Source organism: Oryx dammah, unplaced genomic scaffold (genome assembly GCF_014754425.2).
Source record: "Oryx dammah isolate SB20612 unplaced genomic scaffold, SCBI_Odam_1.1 HiC_scaffold_25, whole genome shotgun sequence".
NCBI lineage: Eukaryota > Metazoa > Chordata > Mammalia > Artiodactyla > Bovidae > Oryx > Oryx dammah.
Genome location: NW_024070209.1, coordinates 51,728,098 through 51,746,250, shown reverse-complemented (window position 1 = coordinate 51,746,250; position 18,153 = coordinate 51,728,098). Strand labels below are relative to the sequence as shown.

The 18,153-nt window shown below is 43.9% G+C and overlaps 1 protein-coding gene across 2 annotated transcripts; it reads left to right on the top strand.

Annotated features, from left to right (window-relative positions):
* Positions 1 to 2,009: 2,009 nt before the first annotated feature.
* LOC120851527 (E3 ubiquitin-protein ligase TRIM68) lies at positions 2,010 to 15,917 on the top strand. Of its 2 annotated transcripts, XM_040224339.1 has the most exons (7): positions 2,010 to 2,097; positions 5,510 to 5,991; positions 7,893 to 7,988; positions 12,011 to 12,271; positions 12,717 to 12,739; positions 13,319 to 13,419; positions 13,615 to 15,917. In XM_040224339.1, the coding sequence occupies exons 2-7, from the start codon at positions 5,566 to 5,568 to the stop codon at positions 14,163 to 14,165; spliced, it is 1,458 nt and encodes a 485-aa protein (XP_040080273.1). In that variant the 5' UTR covers positions 2,010 to 2,097; positions 5,510 to 5,565; the 3' UTR covers positions 14,166 to 15,917. The 2 variants fall into 2 exon arrangements, with proteins under 2 accessions (XP_040080273.1, XP_040080274.1); XM_040224340.1 differs by lacking the exon at positions 5,510 to 5,991 and having other exon boundaries at positions 2,036 to 2,097.
* The last annotated feature ends 2,236 nt before the right edge of the window (positions 15,918 to 18,153 follow it).

Below are 18,153 nucleotides of genomic sequence, written 5' to 3'. Positions count from 1 at the left end.
CTGTATTATTAATATGACTATAATACTGTATGCTATGAAAATTTTATAACAATCTATTCATTAGTGTATAGGCTACAGTGAAGCAATCAATTACACCAGTCTACCAAAAAACAATCATATTGCTGCTTCTTTGTTATCCATGCATGAATTGTTATACTATAAATAAATGTTTCTTTTTCATGTTATCTTTTGATTTTTATGTCTAATAGTAATAATATCTGTAACATCTACAGTGTTTTATATCATATAAGACAATATTGATGTAGGTGCACACTTGCTAAGTCACTTCAGTTGTGTCTGACTCTTTGCGACTCTAGGGACTGTAGCCCACCAGGCTCCTCTGTCCATGAGATTCTCCAGGCAAGAATACTGGAGTGGGTTGCCATGCTCTCCTCCAAGGATCTGGACCTGCATATCCTGTGGCTCCTGCATTGCAGGTGGATTCTTTACCACTGAGTCACCAGGGAAGTCCACTGATAAAGGTACTGATAGATAATTCATCTTGTAAACAGATGTAAAGTTATGATGTCAATCAATATAGCATAGTAGAATAACTGCATTTTCTCCTCCTTATAATTTTCTTAATAACATTTTTTCTCGTTTACTTTATCATAAGATTATAGTATATAATACAAAATATGTTAATTGGCTGTTTATGTTATTGGTAAGACTTCAGGTCAACTGTAGGCTACTAGCAATTAAGGTTTGGGGGAGTCAAAAATTATACACAGATTTTTGACTGTACAGTTGGCCTTTGCAATGCTTAAAGGCCAATTTACAACCAGTTTCATTTGGAGTTTCTTGAACAGAGTCTGTGGCCTATGGTTATAATTCCAGAACCCAGCATAAAGTATAAAAAGTGAGTGGTCAAAAAATGTTGAAAGCGTCCTGTTTCAATTAATCCATTTATTATTCTGTTAGGCAGCCATGTCTCCAGATCCAAGTGAGATGTACGGTACAGCTCAGACCTCAACTACCTCTTTTTTTCTTTTTTTGTTCATGGCCTCAGTTTCAGGAATTTTCTGGGCCTCACCCTTCAGAATTTAAACCACGTCCTGAGCCCTGACTTGGCATGAAGATCCAGTCTATTAGTCCCAACAAGAAAATCATTTTGAACTAAGCTTCAACTGGGAGGATTTCCTGGTTATTTTCAATGCAAACAGTGTGTCCCTTTATTTGCTTATCCAGTAAACACTGAAGTATCAGGAAAAGGACAAGGTGCAGAGACTACAAAGAAATCATCGGCTTAAGTAGCAGTCTATGTGTTTCTTGAGGGTCGAGCACCCCCCCCCCCTTTTTCAAATTTCTATAGCAGTTTCGAAAGAGGAATTCCACTTACACTCCACCAGTTCCCACCATCTGTTTCTAATTCTAAAGCGGGGTTGTGGCAATAGTGATGAGAGGCTGCCTGCTGAAGTACTGAAGGATAAGAGCTTGCCTGAAAACCCAGGGTTTTTTAATGAGAAACCACCATCTGGAGCCAGGAGAGGTCGCTCATTTGGCAGGAAACTACAAAGTCCACTGCATTTTCAGTGCCCAGCCCTGCACTAAACTGGGTCACAGAACCAGACCTGGTTGATCTCATAGGGTGCTGAGTTAAACGTAGAAAACTGGCTAAGGAATACTATTAGGTCCAGGGCTACCCTGGAAGGAACAAGGTTCGCCCAGAAGAACCACTAGTCATCCAGAGAGGAAGCGTAAGACGCAAGGGGTTCTTTGACCCGGGGGCTTGCTGAGCTTCTGCTACTGCCTAGCCTGAACGGCCTCATCCTGGAGTCTCACCCCTTCGACCGGTCCTCGACTGACTCCTGGGCCCTTCTACAGTTTAAAGGGTTCGGAGTAGGGAAGGGGCCAGAAAACAGAAAATACGCCGTCTGAGAGGTGGGCGCAGCCCTGTCCCCTGCTCCGACTGGCTAGGGTTCTCCCGATCCCTATCTGCGATTGGCTGCTTCCCCAAAGATGCCGGCAGGGCTGATCCCGACGCCAGGTCCTGCACGCCATTCATTGGCTCCTTCCCTGTGGGCGGGGCCTCAGAGCGCTGCGGGAAAGGCGGCCGAGGAGGTGGACGCTGCTGGGGTCTTCGTCTCCGGGCCAGCGGTAAGTGCTTCTCTGGCGGGGCCAAGCGCTTCCGACGCTGCGGAGACTCTACCATGGGAACTAACTGGGCGTCTCCATTTTCGGTTTCCGCCTCGGAGCGCTAGTTCCGGCTGACGAGGGAGGTGGGTAGACAATTGTGCCTCTTCAGAGGTCCTGCAAGCGATCAGCCTTACTCTGCCCTCACCCGCCCTGTGCCCTGGCGCTCTGCCTGGCATCCTGTGCCCCGGAAGTTACCATCCCCCTCTGCTCTCGAATCGCGGAGGTCACCGCCTCCGCACCTCCCTCTCTGGCCCCACGTCTCGAGTCTCTTTCAGGCTCCTCCCCCTTTCCCCTCAAACGTCTTTCCTTGAGGGCCCGGCTCTGCCAAACGCAAGGCTGAAGCAATTAAACGTTTGATAATTAAAGTTTTGTCCGAGTAATTTGTGTATAATAAAAACAAAATAATAAGGCAATAGCTACTAGCCCTAAATCCTTTTTTGCAGAGACTTGCCGAGGCCATCCGGAGAAGGCAATGGCAACCCTCTCCAGTACTCTTGCCTGGAAAATCCCATGGATGGAGGAGCCTGGTGGGCTGCAGTCCATGGGGTCGCGAAGTCGGGCACGACTGAGCGACTTCACTTTCACTTTTCACTTTCATGCATTGGAGAAGGAAATGGCAACCCACTCCAGTGTTCTTGCCTGAATCCCAGGGACGGGGGAGCCTGGTGGGCTGCCATCTATGGAGTCGTACAGAGTTGGACACGACCTAAGCGACTTAGCAGCAGCAGCAGCAGAGGCCATCACTTAACTTTTTTATGTTTAGAGCTTTTTATGGCTCTCTAAATAATATGCTTCCATCCTATTTTCTTGATTTATCATTTTGGTATTTACCCGACTTCCCTTTTGCTACCATCTTCTCAGTTTTCAGTAGCTATTTTTATTCATTTGTTCGTCCACATTTGTTCATTTATCTGTGATAAGTCATAGATATCAATGTCTGTTGTGTAGCTGGTATCTCTTGGTGCCCCTACATTTTAGATGAGGATGTTGATATTTCTTTCATATACAGCCTTCTAACAGCTAGACCTCAACATTTACATTTAATTCTCACATATTCAAAAATGTTTGAGCACTGTTTTTGGCATTGAGGATATGGTAGTAAACAGACTATGTCCCTATCCTCATGAAACTTGTACTGTGGGAAGTGAGACACATAGATGTCAAATGACATTCAGAGCAGGAATTTGGAGGTCATTTCAAGCTGGAAGGACAGTAGGTATCCAAGTGGGGTGGAATGAATGGATATGGGGGGGGGTGGTCTGCAAGAAAGTGGAAATTTCCCCTTTTACTTGACAGGGCTGTTTCAGGGTCAAGAGGGAGCTTCCTGTTGGAATGAGGGCTGGAGAACCAGGATAGGCTGTTCGGTAGGTTAGTGACATAAGACAAGCTTTTAGGATGCTGATCCTACAGTGTGGTAGTGACAGTGGGAGGAGGAAAAGCAAGAGGCAAGGAGGCCAGTGAGAAGGCACCACCTGCTGCTTGCCTGTAACAGTCTTTCAAAATCTACTTATTCCCCACTTCTTCAGGAAGCCTTACTGAACTACCCTAAACCACCATGATTTCTCTCTCCTCTTGAGTTTTTATTATCACTGAAGCTAGAGAGGTTAGATACTTTGCCCAGGATAGAATGATGGAGCCCAGAACCAAGCATCTGTAATATGAAAAGAGTAGAGTAATAATTTCTACTTAGGGTTGTGAAATACTTTGAGTCAATTCATTTAAAAAGCTCAAAGGAGTACCTGGCATATAGTGTATTCAAGGAGTGTTTGCTATTATTACTAACGTATAGTATGCTCTCAACTCCCTGCTGCTGCTGCTGCTGCTAAGTTGCTTCAGTCGTGTCCAACTCTGTGCGACCCCATAGACGGCAGCCCACCAGGCTCCGCCATCCCTGGGGTTCTCCAGGCAAGAACACTGGAGTGGGTTGCCATTTCCTTCTCCAATGCATGAAAGTGAAAAGTGAAAGTTAAGTCGCTCAGTCATGTCCGACTCTTCGCAACCCCATGGACTGTAGCCTACCAGGCTCCTCCATCCATGGGATTTTCCAGGCAAGAGTACTGGAGTGGGTTGCCATTGCCTTCTTCCTCAACTCCCTAACTAGTTATAAAAACATTTTGGGTTTAGGAACTGTTTTCTATGTCTAGGTCAAGTATTTATTCAGCAGTACTGCATGGCAGGCACTATTTAGGCCCTCAGGATATAATGATGACTAAGACCATCAGGGCTCTTCCCTTTGTAGACTAGCGGGTAATAACATACTTGTACAGTGAACAAATACATATTGCCAACTGTACCAAGAGCCTACCATTGTTCCTTTGTACACACATATAGCCTGGGCAGAAATCTCAGGTCTGTTGCTGGAGTAGTGAATTCATCAATAATGGGTTTAATTATCATCAGATGACCTTTGTTTTTATCTTCCAAGGGCTATTTGTCCATATCTGCTTCTAACACATCACTGAGGAGATTGTCTTGGCATCTTAGTGGATGTTAGTACTGGAAAAGTGGGCAGAGATTTACAGGTGGTGGGGAAGTATTGCTGGTTTCCTTATACCTTACACTTCAGTGTGCATCACAAGAAAACAAAATGAGCCTATAGGCAATGGGCTTCTGGCATATTAACTTTTCTGCATCTTGACATAAATATACATAGAAACATCCTGGAGAGTGAAGTGAAGTCGCTCAGTTGTGTCCGACTCTTTGCAACCCCATGGACACCAGGCTCCTCTGTCCATGGGATTTTCTAGCCAAGGGTACTGGAGTGGGTTGCCATTTCCTTCTCCAGGGAACTTCCTGACCCAGGGATTGAACCCAGGTCTCCCACATTGTAGACAGACGCTTTACCGTCTGAGCCACCAGGGAGGCTGGGGGTATTTCTGGCTACTGAAATACCACATGGCTAAGTTCTCTTGAATTCACCCAAGTTGAAGAGGAATAGTGTTACTCTGCAGAGCATGATAGAGGTAGAGTGAGAATGGTCTGGCCAGTGAACCCCAAGGAGGTCAGAGATGATCAGGCGAATGGAAACAGAATTCTCAACATCCCAACTCTCAGGCATCCCCAAATGCCCCTTCTGTGATGTGAGAAACGTGACTCAATCAGATTCAGTTGGGAAGGCCAGTGCTTATTAAACAGGGTCCATGAAGGGAATGGCTACTTACTCCAGTATTCTTGCCTGGGAAGTCATGGGCAGAGGAGCCTGGCAGGCTACAGTCCATGAGGTCGCAGAGAGTCAGACATAACGTGGTGATAAACCACCACCATGAGAGATCCGGATGAGGCAGCTGTTATTTTCAGTCACTACCTATTCCTATTGCTGCTCCCGCTGCTCTTCTGCTCCTTTTTCTCTTATTTGTGTTTCTTTCCTTCTCAGCCTTCAGTGCCTCCGCCTGGTTTTGTTCATGTTCTGTGGAGGGTGTGACAAGAACCATGGATCCCGCAGCATTGATGGAAGCTGTAGTAGAAGAAGTGGCCTGTCCCATCTGCATGACCTTCCTGAAGGAGCCGGTGAGCATCGACTGTGGCCACAGCTTCTGCCACAGCTGTCTCTCAGGACTCTGGGAGGTCCCAGGAGAATCCCAGAACTGGGGTTACTCGTGTCCCCTGTGCCGGGCTCCGATCCAGCCCAGGAACCTGCGGCCTAATTGGCAGTTGGCTAATGTTGTGGAAAAAGTCCGCCGGCTAGGGCTGCATCCTGGAATGGGGCTAAGGGCTGATGTGTGTGAGCCCCACAGAGAACAGCTGAAGATGTTCTGCAAAGAGGATGGCCTGATCATGTGCGAGGCCTGCAGCCGGTCCCCTGAGCATCAGGCCCACAGTGTTGTGCCCATGGAGGATGTCGCCTGGGATTATAAGGTGGGAGATAAAGGTCAGCCCCCATCCCCAATCCAGTTTCTCCCCTGGCCCTCACTTGGCTATCTCTGGATCAAGAACTTGAGAGGGGGCCTGGAGACAAGATGAAAACTGATTCCTTTGACTTCTCACACCACCAGGTCCTGGGTGCCTGATCCAGTGGGCTGCACCTCTCCTTGCTTTTATGACCTTTCTTCCTTCCCTCCCACTTCCAAACCTACCCCCACCCTTTTCTTGATCCCACAGGCCTTAATGCCTAACCCAAACTTGCTTTCCTTACTGAGAGTTTGAGGGAGACCAGTTTGGGTTAGCTGGGGTTCTGGGTGCCTTGGATGAGGTCATCAAGACTGTACCTATCAGAAACTGCAAACTCCTACCAATGCCACAAGTAATCTTTTGATATCAGGTGAGTCACTTTAAACTCCTCATTTTATAGACAGAAATGAAGGCTTGGAAATCTGAGATCATGATCATTGGTTTTAGCGCTAGAAAGGACCATGGCAGAGTAATTTAGGATTGAGTTAGATTGTCTGATCTGATCTTGTGGGGTCCCTTCTGACTTACGTTAGTGAAAGGAAGATCAGAGACTGGAACTCAGGTCTTCTTTCTCCTTACCCAGTGTTCTTTCTCTTCTCCTTACCTTTTATTTATTGGGGGGCTTTTGGGAAAACCATCTCTCCTTTGGGAAAACCAACTGCTCCTTTTTTATAGCTATCCTTATTGACTTCTAACTTCTTTTTCCTTAGATGTCCATCAGTTCAGTTCAGTCACTCAGTCGTGTCCGACTCTTTGCCACCCCACGAATTGCAGCACGCCAGGCCTCCCTGTCCATCACCAACTCTCGCAGTTCACTCAAACTCATGTCCATCGAGTCGGTGATGCCATCCAGCCATCTCTTCCTCTATCGTCCCCTTCTCCTGCCCCCAATCCCTCCCAGCATCAGGGTCTTTTCCAATGAGTCAGCTCTTCGCATCAGGTAGCCAAAGTATTGGAGTTTCAGCTTCAGCATCAGCCCTTTCAGTGAAAACCCAGGTTGACATCTTTATCGGAATCGTTATCCCAATGATTCTGTGATACATTCATCCTCTACTGGTCTTAAATCTTAAAGTTGAGATTAGAAGGTGAAAGTGTTAGATGAATCCCTCATTTAGCTGTTTTCCTCTGCAAAGAGAATTTCTGAAAAATTAAGTGTTTATTTTGTTTTGCAAGTGTTAGAATAGGGAGGCAATATACTTACACCCAAGAGTTAAAGAGCTAAGTTAAATCCCAGCCCAGCCATTTACCAGCTGAATAACTTTGAATAGATTACTCTCTAAGCCTCAGTTTTATTGGTAAATCTTTAATAAAATGGTTAATATTATGAGATTACTTTATGCTTTCCAGTAGTAATCTCTTGCATTAGTATCTAAGATAGTACTCTTTTAACGTCCATATAAACCATGCAAGGATCTTGCAAAAATTCAGATTCTAATTCAGGGAGGTCTAGGATGAAGCCCAAGGTCCTGCATTGCTAACAAGATCCCAAGTGATACTGATGCTGCTGACACACTTGGGCCACACTTTGAATAACAATGTTTAGGAGGCTGTAGGGTAACAAGGCAGGAGAGCATGAAAAGAGGCATGCATAAAGAAAAGTCCAAGGTAGTTTTCTGGCAAAGTTGGAAACAGATCTTTTCTTCTACTTTACAGAAACTTGGAGACTGTGGGAGATTAAGTGATTCTCAGAGGTAAAGACCTTGGCTGTCATCTGGGCAGGAATCTTCTGTGGCTTCCCTTTTCTCCCAGCGTCCATTCTGGCCCATCCTCTGAGGGATGCTTGTTTTCCCATCACCTGTCAATGCTTGGAAGCCTGGCATCCATGCAGGCTGCCCGAGGTGGCCTCATGAGGTTTTTATCTATTTCAGTGGAAACTCCATGAGGCTCTGGAACATCTGAGGAAAGAGCAGGAAGAGGCCTGGAAGCTGGAAGTTGGTGAGAGGAAACGAACTGCCAACTGGAAGGCAAGTTGCCCCTTGAGGAAGAGAGTCTGTATTGTCCCTGTGTTGTCCTGAAGCTGGCTTCCTTATGGCCCCCTCCTTATCCCTGTGAGGCAGAATGTGGGGTTTGAGGTCAGAAAGCCTGGGGTCCTCATACCAGCTTTCTGTACCAGGTGTGCAGCTTTAAGCAAACCTTGGAACCACTTGCTTTTAAGGTCCTTGAATGTCATGTAGGAAGAACCTCTGGGCTTACATCCTCATATGTGAGAAAGGAAAAGTGCACACCTCACATGTACTTTAGCTCACAGAGGTGTGACTTGTTTAATGCTTAGTAGAGCATGGTTTCTGTTTCTCTTTCCTCAGCTAAAGCATATTTACTAAAAGTTAAGTAATTAAAATATTGGAAAATCAGCTTGGAAATAAACTCGAGGCCCGTAACTGTCAAACTATCTCAGTCAACGGGAGGTAGCACTGAATCAATCTAAAACAACGTGAAGAACTGATACAACACCAGTAAGAAACGAAAGCAACTAACAGTGTAATTTTACACTATCTTAGAGGCTTAAGGGTAATGCTTCTGAAAACAGAATATGTTATTCTGAAAATGGAAACTAATCTAGAACATAGAGTGCCAAGACAGTATCCTGAGCCCTACTGGGGTTAATAAGAGTTAGTAATAGGGACTAAGGAGCGTGTCCTGGAGCTGTAGGAATAGGCAAGTAGGAAAAATATCCTTTATCTTTGCATTTATAGTGCCTGGCACACAGTTGGTACCAAAACATTTCAGAGTGTGTGTATATGTACATGCCAGTGTCCTCAATCCTGGGTGGACCTTATACGACCAGTATCTGTGCTGATTTCTTTTTTTTTTTTTAATTTTATTTTCAATTAGGGGATAGTTACTTTGCAATATTGTGTTGGTTTCTGCCATACATCAACATGAATCACCCATAGGTATACATATGTCCCCTCCCTCTTGAACCTTTTTCCTACTTCCCACCGTATCCCACCCCTCTGCTCACAGAGCACCAGATTGAGCTCCCTGCTTCATATACCAAATTCCCACTGGCTATCTGTTTTACATATGGTATGTATATGTTTCAGTGCTTCTCTCTCAATCCTCCCATCCTTTTCTTCCGTGACCATGTCCACCAGTCTGTTCTCTGTGTCTGCATCTCCATTGCTGCCCTGCAAATAGGTTCATCAGTACCATCTTTCTAGATTCCACATATATGCATTAATATATGATACTTGTTTTTCTTTCTGACTGACTTCACTCTGTATAATAGGCTCTAGGTTCATCCACCTCAGAACTGACTCAAATGTGTTCCTTTTTATGGCTGAGTAATATACCACTGTATATATGTACCACAACTTCTTTATTCATCTGTCAGTGAACATCTAGGTTGCTTCCAGATCCTAGCTATTGTAAATAGTGCTGTGATGAACATTGGGGTACATGTGTCTTTTTCAGTTATGGTTTCCTTAAGAGTATATGCCCAGTAGTTGGATTGTTGGGTTATTTGGTAGTTTTATTCATAGTTTTTTAAGGAATCTCCATACTCTTCTCTATAGTGGCTGTATCGTTCCCACCAACAGTGCAAGAGAGTTTCCCTCTTCTCCAGACACTCTCCAGCATTTATTGTTTGTAGATTTTTTGATGACGGCCATTCTGACAGATGTGAGGTGATACCTCATTGTTGTTTTGATTGTATTTCTCTAATAATCAGTGATGTTGAGCATCTTTTCATGTGTTTATTAGCCATCTGTGTGTTTCTTTGGTGAAATGTCTGTTTAGGTCTTCTGCCCACTTTTTGATTGGGTTGTTTTTTCTGGTATTCAGCTGCATGAGCTGCTTGTATATTTTGGAGATTAATCCTTTGTCAGTTGTTTCATTTGCTGTTATTTTCTCCCATTCCAAGGGTTGTCTTTTCACCTTGTTTATAGTTTCCTTTGCTGTGCAAAAGCTTTTAAGTTTAATTAGGTTCCATTTGTTTATTTTGGTTTTATTTCCATTACTCTAGAAAGTGGGTCTTTGAGGATCTTGCTGTGATAATTATGATTGTGAAAGATAAATATAAAAATAAAAGTAAGCTCAGAGTGTGTTCTGCCTATGTTTTCCTATAAGAGTTTTATAGTTTATGTCTTACATTAAGGTCTTTTAATCCATTTTGAGTTTATCTTTGTGTATGGTGCTAGGAAGGGTTCTAATTTCATTCTGTTACATATAGCTGCCTAATTTTCCCAGCACCACTTACTTGAAGAGACTGTCTTTTCTCCATTGTATATTTTTGCCTCCTTTGTCAAACATAAGTTGCCCATGGGTGTGTGGATCTTTCTGTCTTGTTCCATTTTTGGTCTGTATTTCTGTTTTTGTGCCAGTACTATACTGTCTTGATGACTGTAGCTTTATAATATAATCTGAAGTCAGGAAGGTTGATTCCTCCAGCTCCATTCTTCTTTCTCAAGATTGCTTTGGCTATTTGGGGTCTTTTGTGTTTCCGTACAGATTATGAAAATTTTTATTCTAGTTTTGTGGAAAATATCATTGGTAGTTTGATAGGGATTGCGTTGAATCTGTAGATTGTTTTGGGTAGTATAATCATTTTCCCAACATAGATTCTGCCAGTCTGAGAGCATGGTCTATCTCTCCATCTGTTTGTGGCATCTTTGATTTCTTTCATCAGTGTCTTACAGTTTTCTGCATACAGGTCTTTTGTCTCTTTAGATAGGTTTATTCCTAGGTATTTTATTCTTTTTGTTGCAATGGTGAATGGGAATAATTTATCTTTCTGATTTTTCATTGTTAGTGTATAAGAATGCAAGAGATTTCTGTGTATTAATTTTATATCCTGCAACTTTACTATATTCATTGATTAGCACTAGTAATCTTCTTGTGGCATCTTTAGGGTTTTCTAGATATAGTATCGTGTCATCTGCAAACAGTTTTACTACTTCTTTTCCAATCTGGATCCTTTTATTTCTTTTTCTTCTCTGATTACTGTGGCTAGAACTTCTGAAACTATGTTGAATAATAGTGGCAAGAGTGGCCTTGTCTTGTTCCTGATGTTAGGTGAGATGCTTTCAGTTTTTCACCATTAAGAATAATGTTTGCTATGGGTTTGTCATATATGACCTTTATTATGTTCAGGTATGTTCCTTCTGTTCCTACTTTCTGGAGAGTTTTTATCATAAATGGGTGTTGAATTTTATCAACAGCTTTCTCTGCATCTATTGAGATCATATGGTTTTTATCTTTCAATTTGTTAGTATGGTGTATCATATTGATTGATTTGCATCCCTGGGATAAAGCCCACTTGATCATAAATATGATCTTTCTAATGTGTTGTTGGATTCTGTTTGCTAGAATTTTGTTGAGGATTTTTGCATCTATCTTCATCAGTGACGTTGGCCTGTAATTTTCTTTTTTTTATTGGCATCTTTGTCTAGTTTTAGTAACAGGATGATGGTGGCCTTACAAAATGAGTTTGGGAGTTTTTATTGCTCTTCAATTTTCTGGAAGAGTTTGAGCAGAATAGGTGTTAGCCGTTCTATAAACTTTTGGTAGTATTCACCTGCAAAGCCATCTGGCCCTGGGCTTTTGCTTGTTGGAAGATTTTTTATTACAGTTTTGATTTCTGTGCTTGTAGTTCATCTGTTCATATTTTCTATTTCTTCCTGGTTCAGTTTTGGAAGGTTATACTTTTCTAAGACTTTGTCCATTTCTTCCAGGTTATCCTTTTTATTGGCATATAGTTGCTTGTAGTAATCTCTTATGATTTTGTATTTTGGTGCTGTCTGTTGTAACTTCCCCTTTTTCATTTCTAATTTTATTGATTTCAGTCTTCTCCCTTTTTTCTTGATGTCTGGTTAATGGTTTGTCAGATTTTGTTTATCTTCCCAAAGAACCAGCTTTTAGTTTTATTGATCTTTGCTACTGTCTCCTTCATTTCTTTCTCATTTATTTCTGCTCTGACCTTTATGATTTCTTTCCTTCTACTAACTTTTGGGGTTTTTTGTGCTGATTTCGGATCCTGGCTGTGCAGATACAGGTGGAAACCCGAAAGCAGAGCATCATATGGGAGTTTGAGAAATATCGGCGATTACTAAAGAAAAAACAGCCACCAGGTCGGCGGCTGGAGGTGGAGGCCGCTGCAGCTCTGGCCAGCCTGGAGCAGGAGGAAGGGGAGACCATGCAGAAACTGGAGTTGAATCATGAGGCACTCATTCAGCAGAGCCGGGTCCTGTGGAGGATGATTGCAGAGCTGGAAGAGAGGTCTCAGAGGCCTGTCCGCTGGATGCTGCAGGTGAGGAGCAGGTTTTCCTGGGATGTCTGAGCCAGACCTGAAGGTAGCCTGGCATTCTGAGAGAGGTGATTGCCTAGTCTTCAGTAGGGCCTGTCAGCACTCGGCCAGCCAGCATGGATCTTGTTACCCACCACCAATACTGGTTGTTCCCATACCCTGATCTGGTGAATGGCCTCGCAGCCTCCTAGATGGGCATCATTTAGCAGCTCTTGCATCATACCTATTCCTCCCCTCTGGCCAGAGAGTTGAGATGGAGCCCGAGGTCAGCCAATCTGGCAAGAGGGCTAGGGGTGCCCTGCCCACTCCTGTAGGCTTCTCCCCTCGACCCCTGCATGCTTCCTCTCCAGCTCTCTGCCTCTCTCTCCATAGAGAAACCTCTGTGTCTGTCTGGTCCCTTTGAGGAATAGGGCATACTCATGTGCTGCCTTTCTTTTTCTCCTTCCAGGGTATTCAGGAAGTCTTAAACAGGTATGTTCCCATCTTTGGGATAGTGGGGCCTGGCCAGAGCTAGAAATGGGGAAAGAACATAGACCAAGTACCTACGGAAAAGTGGGTGCTGGTCTGTAACCTTCTCCCTATTCTGCTGTATTGTATAAAGAAGCTTTGAACATCTATCTTTTTTTAATTTGTATTGTTGCTTGGTCAAATTCATTTCAACCATTACCAATAAGAATTTCGGTGAGAGCTGTAAAATGTATGGTGGCCTAAGCAGGTGGCCCAAGGAGAGGGAGTGCCTGCAGGTGTCTGCATGAGTGTTGGTTCTCTGAGTTTGCGTGCCAGCCCTTCTCCTCTGCTGTGCTCCTCTGCCTTTCTTACTGTCAGAGTCATACCTAACCCTTCCTATGGACCGGGAATGTGATTATCTCTCTGTGCCATAGACTGTTTGGCCCAATCAGATAATCATCATCTCCCTGTTCTGCCTGGTGTTGTGAGGAGGGGCAGCTCACTGACTCCATCCCTAGCCAAGCCCCCTTCCCTGTACTAAGGGAAGGCCCCACCCTTTGGCAGAGCCAGGATTACTGACCCAAGGCCTTCCCCATCTACCAGGAGCAAGTCCTGGAATCTGCAGAGACCAGAACCAGTCTCCCTGGAGCTGAAGACAGACTGCCGTGTGCTGGGGCTCAGAGAGATCCTGAAGACATATGCAGGTAACGAGTGCAGGGCAGGCTTGTGGGGAGTGGGTCCCCTCCCCGAAGAATGAAATCTTCCAGTGCCCTCTGGATGCCCCATCTGTCCTCACCCTCACCCGTCATGGAGGAAATCCATGGCTGTATCTGTCACAGAGACGTCACCCAGGCCCCCTTACTCTGTGTCAGGGTGCCAACCAAGACCTTTTTCCTCAGCGGATGTGCGGCTGGATCCAGACACTGCCTACTCTCGCCTCATCGTGTCTGAGGACAGGAAACGTGTGCGCTATGGAGACACCAAGCAGAAGCTGCCCGACAACCCTGAAAGATTTTACCGCTACAACATTGTCCTGGGCAGTCAGTGCATCTCCTCGGGCCGGCACTACTGGGAGGTGGAGGTGGGAGACAGGTCCGAATGGGGCCTGGGCGTGTGCAAGGAGAACGTAGACCGGAAGGAGGTGGTCTTCTTATCCCCCCACTATGGATTCTGGGTGATCAGGCTGAGGAAGGGCAATGAGTACCGGGCAGGCACTGACGAGTACCCACTCCTATCCTTGCCCGTCCCTCCCCGCCGGGTGGGAGTCTTCCTGGATTATGAGGCTCATGACATCTCCTTCTACAATGTGACTGACAATGGCTCCCACATTTTCACTTTCCCCCACTACCCCTTTCCTGGGCGCCTCCTGCCCTATTTTAGCCCTTGCTACAGCATTGGAGCCAACAACACTGCTCCCTTGGCCATCTGCTCCCTGGATGGGGAGGATTAAGCCAACGTTTTAGCCAGAGGCCTTGGAATTTCACCTGGCCCGCAGGGGTCTGAAGGGAGGACCCTGCCCCTGGTGAGGTGATCCTGCCCAGAGAACTGAGCTGAGGCTGGGACCCAGGGATTCCACTGCCTGACCCAGTGGTCTCTCACTCCTGGGCCAACGTCTCTCACTAAACCGCTCATGTTAAAAAGCTGAGGCTTGGCCAGAGGAGCATTGCAGCCCTGCGGGAAGTGTAATAAGGCTTTTGGTGAGGATCACAGTGGTCCTAAGGATCAGAACAGTCCTTTCTGGTCACACCCCTCATCTACATCTGTGTCAGGACCATAATTCAATGAGGATAATGAAGTAGATCTCACCTTCAGGAAACCCACTGGGTCAGGTTTACCAATAACCAGAAGAATCCTGTCCGTCTCCAGAGCTGGTTACTGGGCCAACACCAGCAGGAGGATGCTTCACCTGAGGTTTGCCACCTCTGAGCACCCATGTTTGACCCCAGCACTCTGACCTCCCAGCTGGAGAAAGGTGTCACTGACTGCCCAGATGCCACACAGTGGCTGTCCCCTCTCTGGCCACAGGCTGGGCGAGTCACTGTCTCAGACTCTAAGTAAACCTGTGTCCTACTCCTGCCCTTTTCTCTAAACACCAGGATCAGAAACCTATGAACCTTTGTTTCTATTTTCACTTCACGGATGAAGAAACTGAAATGGCCTTAATACAGCCAGTTATTTCTCACAGAGGTGTGGAGAGAAGAGTCCATGGATAATATAAATATTTCTCACACTCAAATGAAACAAAGTTGATGAGCTCACTTCTCAGGTCACACATCTGCATATCATTCATTACATTCAGGTCTGAACACCCCAGTCTTTGAAAGATTTTAAGTGTCCTCAATGGGAAAATGGGTGTAGTAACTGCATCCTCTCCTACCTCACAGAGTGGTTGTGAAGATCTCAGATCCATCCTGAACGTTTGTTCCTTTCTCAGGGACAAGGAAGGCAAGCCATGGATTTTTGCCTGTGGTGACCTTCCCATCTTGCCTTTTCCCAGCATCTTTGCATCACTGCCTTAGTTTCCTAGCGCCTCTTCTGACAGTCCTGCCCTTCAATAGAAAAATGCCCTGCCTGGGAAACTTCAGGCCACAGTAACATTAAACATTGATATGTGTTTGTCTTTGGATTAGAACAGGGACTGTGACATCAGGGTAGAGACTAGAAATAATACAAAGAAAAATGTAAAACAAATGCACTGAAAGGAAGGCTCACCCGTAATCTCCTTGGGCAAAAATTTGGATCTTTGTATGTCACCAGAGGAATGTTCATAGTTCTAGTAACTACATAATATTCTGCCTTTATCTTCTCTAAATCTTTGACAAATGAAAGCAGGAGGAAAGCGTGGGGATAAAGAATAGGACTAGGCACAAAAAGCTATATATTATAATGAAGGTGAATTAAGACTATATCTGGGCTGTTGTGTGTGGCGAAATTAATTCATTACAGGTCTTCAGGGTATGAAGTGGGAACAGTTGTGCTGGAATCAAACTGCAAGACAAGCGTATGAAAACTGTGGGCTTTGCCTGTTTCAGGGGCTACAAGATAAACGTATTGTCACATTGATGCTGTGTAACACAACCTCTGATGTAGTTTAAGCTTGAAGGTGGTGACTGTTGAGTTAGGATTGGGCAGCAAAGTAGACACGGGTGAGATACATGGAGAAGCAACATAATTCCTGTAATAAAGAATAGTATAAATTGTCTTTCTGACTTCATTGTATTGGCTGTTCACATGTAAAGGAGGTGAAGCAGGCCAAAATGGAGAAATAAGCTCATTCTACCCACCATGCTTCCAAGTTGCTCCTTGAGCATTAGTGCAGAGTGGGAGAACTTTCCATCATCTGCCTGGAAGGGAATGAACTGGTAAGTCACACACCTGGTCCTGGCAAAGGGTTGAGCTAATCTACATGAGAAAGACTTTGTGTGTATGGGGGGCCGGGCAGGGGGAATTCCCTGGGTAAGTGTGTGTATAGACATGAGAAATAGATATGCAGAAAGTGCTTCCAGTTATGTCCATGGAAACTTCTCAGAGATGCTAGGGACTGAAACACTGGTGTTCTTTTACTATGGTTTTCTTAAGACAAACCTTGGAAGGCTCCTAGAAAAACAATTGCTGGGTGAATTCCGTCAAACAGGATGAAATGAGTAGAATGTGTTCATTTATAATGTGCTCTTTGGACTGTTGTTTTGTTTCCGTTTTTATATTTATAAGATAATTTGGGTGCTGTGATTACTTGTTAGAAGAATTACAAGGTTAAACATACTATGTGTTAATCATAATGTCTGATTTTTAAGACCAAGCAAGATAAAAGGTCTTAAGTATCTGACAACCCTTCTCTAGGGTAGTTGCCAACAATAATCTTCTAAAAATAAGAGTCTTATTTGTTCAATTCACCACTGTAGCTCCATTCTGACACTGAGTATGTTTTTGTAAATATTTAAGTTCAGTGAATTGTCTTCTGTATACCTAGAATCAAAACAAAAGTAAGCTCTTCTTGCCCCATAGGGGCATGAAAGACCAAATATTACTTAATTGCAGTCCCATTCAAAAACTTATTTGATGGCTAATTACATAAGTAGTCCAGAAGGAGAAGAGGCTGGTGACCATGTGGAGGGCAAAGTGCCTGCACTGCTCCTAGAATGCCTAGGGTTGTACCTCCATGTTGGTGTGATCATTCACTACAAGCCAGGGATGAGCTTTGTCTATCTTTGTTTTGCTGCCAGAGAAAATAGAAACCAAGGGTTGCAATGTCTGGCCCTTGAGAGAAAAGGCTATTCAAAGGGTAAAACGTTTGGATTCTACAAAATGTGGACAGAGGGAAAATCCTTGAGTTTCCAACTCTCCACAGGAAACCCAATATCCCTTTTTTTCAAGCAAGATTGGCTGTAATTTCTTAAAATTCTAACAGAGTCTACTGAGTCTACTGAGGGTCCCATTCTCTAGTTAAATGAGCATATGTTCTTCTGCTAGGACAAAGGTCCTATCTGAATATACTAGAAGAAGCACAGGGTTTTCTGTTTGGGGTAGCCATGGCAGGGACCCAGCCCACTTTGGGAAGTATGAAGTTCAATATTTGAGAACGTCTCATCTGGCTTCAGGGAATACCAATGTGAATGAAACACAAAGCTGGCAGGGCAGGGTTCTTATGGAAATGCCAGAAAAAAAATTTATGTTTTGCATGCAGGCTGGACTATCCTTTTGTCACTTTCCATCAGATTCTTTAGTGCATCTAATAATTCTTTGATTTAATAGGCATAACTAAGTCACTGGGTAGCTTGTGGAGAGAGAATAGTATGTCTGGTCAAAATGGAAATCTTACCAAACACGCTTAACCATCACACCATCTTGATGGTTTTATGTTTTGGGGTTTCAAGGGGTTGATCTGAGTTTTAGAGGTGGATTCCTACTTCTTTGATTTTCAGAAATAAAATACATTCTAAGCAAGTACATAATATTAGAAGAAGGTATAGCTGCTAAGATGTTAAGCATCACTTTGCTTTGGAACAGTTTTGACATGAATCCTGATCTATACAGAAATACATTTAAATGGTGCCTAGGACTACCCTTTCAAAGTATGAAATTAAAAACTTATTGGGTATATGTTTAAAATATATACAGTATTTCAAGTGTTTTATGTGATTTCCACTCATTTTTAATTTAATTTAATTTTCAGTACCCTCTATGAATTAGCATTATTTCCCCATTAATAGAAAGGAGGTAAAGACTCAGACACAATAACTTGCCATCAACACTTTCTAGTAAATTGTATTTTATTATGATTTTCATATGTACCAGAATCAAATATGACCATAATGCATTAAGATTAGATCTCAATTACAGGAGAAAAACTATTAAAAATTCCAACATATGGAGGCTGAACAACACGCTTCTGAATAACCAACAAATCACAGAAGAAATAAAAAAGAAATCAAAATATG

Coding starts and splice junctions, on each gene's coding strand:
- LOC120851527 (XM_040224339.1), top strand. CDS start 5,566: ATGGATCCCGCAGCATTGATGGAAGCTGTAGTAGAAGAAGTGGCCTGT. Junction 5,992..7,892: donor ATGTCGCCTGGGATTATAAG/GTGGGAGATAAA, acceptor TATCTATTTCAG/TGGAAACTCCATGAGGCTCT. Junction 7,989..12,010: donor AACGAACTGCCAACTGGAAG/GCAAGTTGCCCC, acceptor CTGGCTGTGCAG/ATACAGGTGGAAACCCGAAA.